Here is a 1,851-nt window from a genome sequence, read left to right as displayed (position 1 = left end):
GCACAAGCGTGGGACCTTTTATATCAACAAATTTCGATTTTCCGAGGTACCTAAGTACCAAACGTTTCATCAAACCGATTTTCTCAGAACTCTCCATCAAAGACATTTTGGGTAGATGATACCCCATTTTGATTTCAGAGTCGTAATCAGCTACTGAAAAAACTCCTCGATAGTGATTGATATTATAATTATAACGATTTTTTTCTTGGGCCGCCATAATTTGTTGATGTAAAAGGTCCTGCAGTTGTAAATATTTTACCATATCATAATAGATGTATGTATGTGCATTTCCGTACATTTTTTCATGAGGAATGGCCCAGCGTAGGGTTCATTAGACAATCTGATAAGCACGTACGTACATATTTTGTTTCGTAAAACCTAACAAATATTCTGTACCAAGCCCTCGTTACATTATTTTTCAAAATTGCAGATACATCTCGGCAGAGGAATTTATATGCCGCTTCTCTGTTATGATGCAGCTAAAGTAAACGCTAAGAGTAAATTCAGTATCTTTTTTCGAAATATAGCTGTTTTTGTATTCACTCCACAAGTGTTAATAAGTAGTAGCGTGGAAGGAATAAAATGCAACAGAACAAAAACTTCGCACCCTGCGTTAGACAGCACGAAATTATCAGCGATTCACGGTAAATATACATATTATATAATTCAGCAGTAGAAACCACTTTAAGTTAAAGGTGAGAAGGTTATTGGAATTACATTTATTTACAGATATCTCGCGTTTTTACCTAAAGGAACTTGGAACCAATGAGGTAACAATCGAACTGCTTGTAGACAAGATCGGCCGTATTATAAATTCTAAAATCTCAGATATGCGAAGACTGCCGGGATCTCTGAGGAGCAAGTCTACTAAGAGAAGCACGGGTAAGTTATATTAAAATTAATTGGCTGCACATACCCACAAAAAAATAAAAGGTTTTTGAGCAAATTAGCCTTTTTGTCAATTTCTTAAAAAAAACATAGGACACGAATATGATGGCCCAGAAACTTATAGTACGGCTCAAATTCAACATTGAAACTTGTATTTTAAGGAGATTATATACAAAAAAAATAATTTCCGTCGTGTATCTTGAGCGGTGACAGGCTTTGACTGAGCACCCGCTCGCTCGCCATGCCGCCTGGGTGGTAAAAAGTGGAAAACGAGCAGGCGCGCAGCAAAAACATGTCACAACTCAAGATACACGACAGAAGTAATTTGTTCAATATAATCTCCTTAAAATACAAGGTTCAATGTTAAATTTAAGCCGTACTATAAGTTTCTAGAACGTCATATTTGCACCCTATGCTGTTATTAAAAAATTGCCGAAAAGGCTACATCTCCCAAAAACCTTCTCTGATGCAGATAACCTGACACCAGATTCGGATTCAGTGACCCCAAAAATATATAGGTATGGCGGTCTGGTTATCAAAATATGCCACTTTCAAGTTTTTATGGGCCTGTTCTATTGAAAGCGTATATCACTGAACCTTCTTTTATATTTTTCAAGATTGTTTTTTCAAAGTTGTTGTTAGAACGTTGTGGGCTTTCTTATTTTCAGATGAATTGTCAAAAAATTCGCATCCAGATGTGATAGTTGAGGAAACGATTGAGGAAAATTTTAACGGCTACAATACTACGATTAGACAGCGATTAGACAGCGATACAGATAGCGAAGAAGCTGAAGAAGCTGTTGTTATTGGGGACAAGGTGGAGGAGAGGTTCAAGATGTAGACGAACTGAACGAGGAAAATGGAGGAGAAGGCGATGGAGATGATCAGGACAGCAGCAACATCAATGAGTGTTAAACAAGTTTTATTTTGCAGTATTTTAAGCGTTATATCTACTTGTGCTCG

General features: G+C 37.0%; 1 protein-coding gene across 1 annotated transcript; it reads left to right on the top strand.

The window, feature by feature from the left end:
• The first annotated feature begins 242 nt into the window (after window positions 1-242).
• Window positions 243-1,729, top strand: LOC117176713. The gene is made up of 4 exons (XM_033366973.1): window positions 243-351; window positions 431-644; window positions 730-882; window positions 1,557-1,729. Exons 1-4 carry the CDS (start codon window positions 277-279, stop codon window positions 1,727-1,729), a joined length of 615 nt encoding a protein of 204 aa, XP_033222864.1. The 5' UTR covers window positions 243-276.
• Window positions 1,730-1,851: the final 122 nt, after the last annotated feature.

Source organism: Belonocnema kinseyi, chromosome 7 (genome assembly GCF_010883055.1).
Source record: "Belonocnema kinseyi isolate 2016_QV_RU_SX_M_011 chromosome 7, B_treatae_v1, whole genome shotgun sequence".
NCBI classification, from domain to species: Eukaryota; Metazoa; Arthropoda; class Insecta; order Hymenoptera; family Cynipidae; genus Belonocnema; species Belonocnema kinseyi.
The sequence above is the reverse complement of the archived record's forward strand: the minus strand, read 5'-3'. Positions and strand labels throughout refer to the sequence as shown.

Coding starts and splice junctions, on each gene's coding strand:
- LOC117176713 (XM_033366973.1), top strand. CDS start 277: ATGTATGTGCATTTCCGTACATTTTTTCATGAGGAATGGCCCAGCGTA. Junction 645..729: donor GAAATTATCAGCGATTCACG/GTAAATATACAT, acceptor ATTTATTTACAG/ATATCTCGCGTTTTTACCTA. Junction 883..1,556: donor GTCTACTAAGAGAAGCACGG/GTAAGTTATATT, acceptor TCTTATTTTCAG/ATGAATTGTCAAAAAATTCG.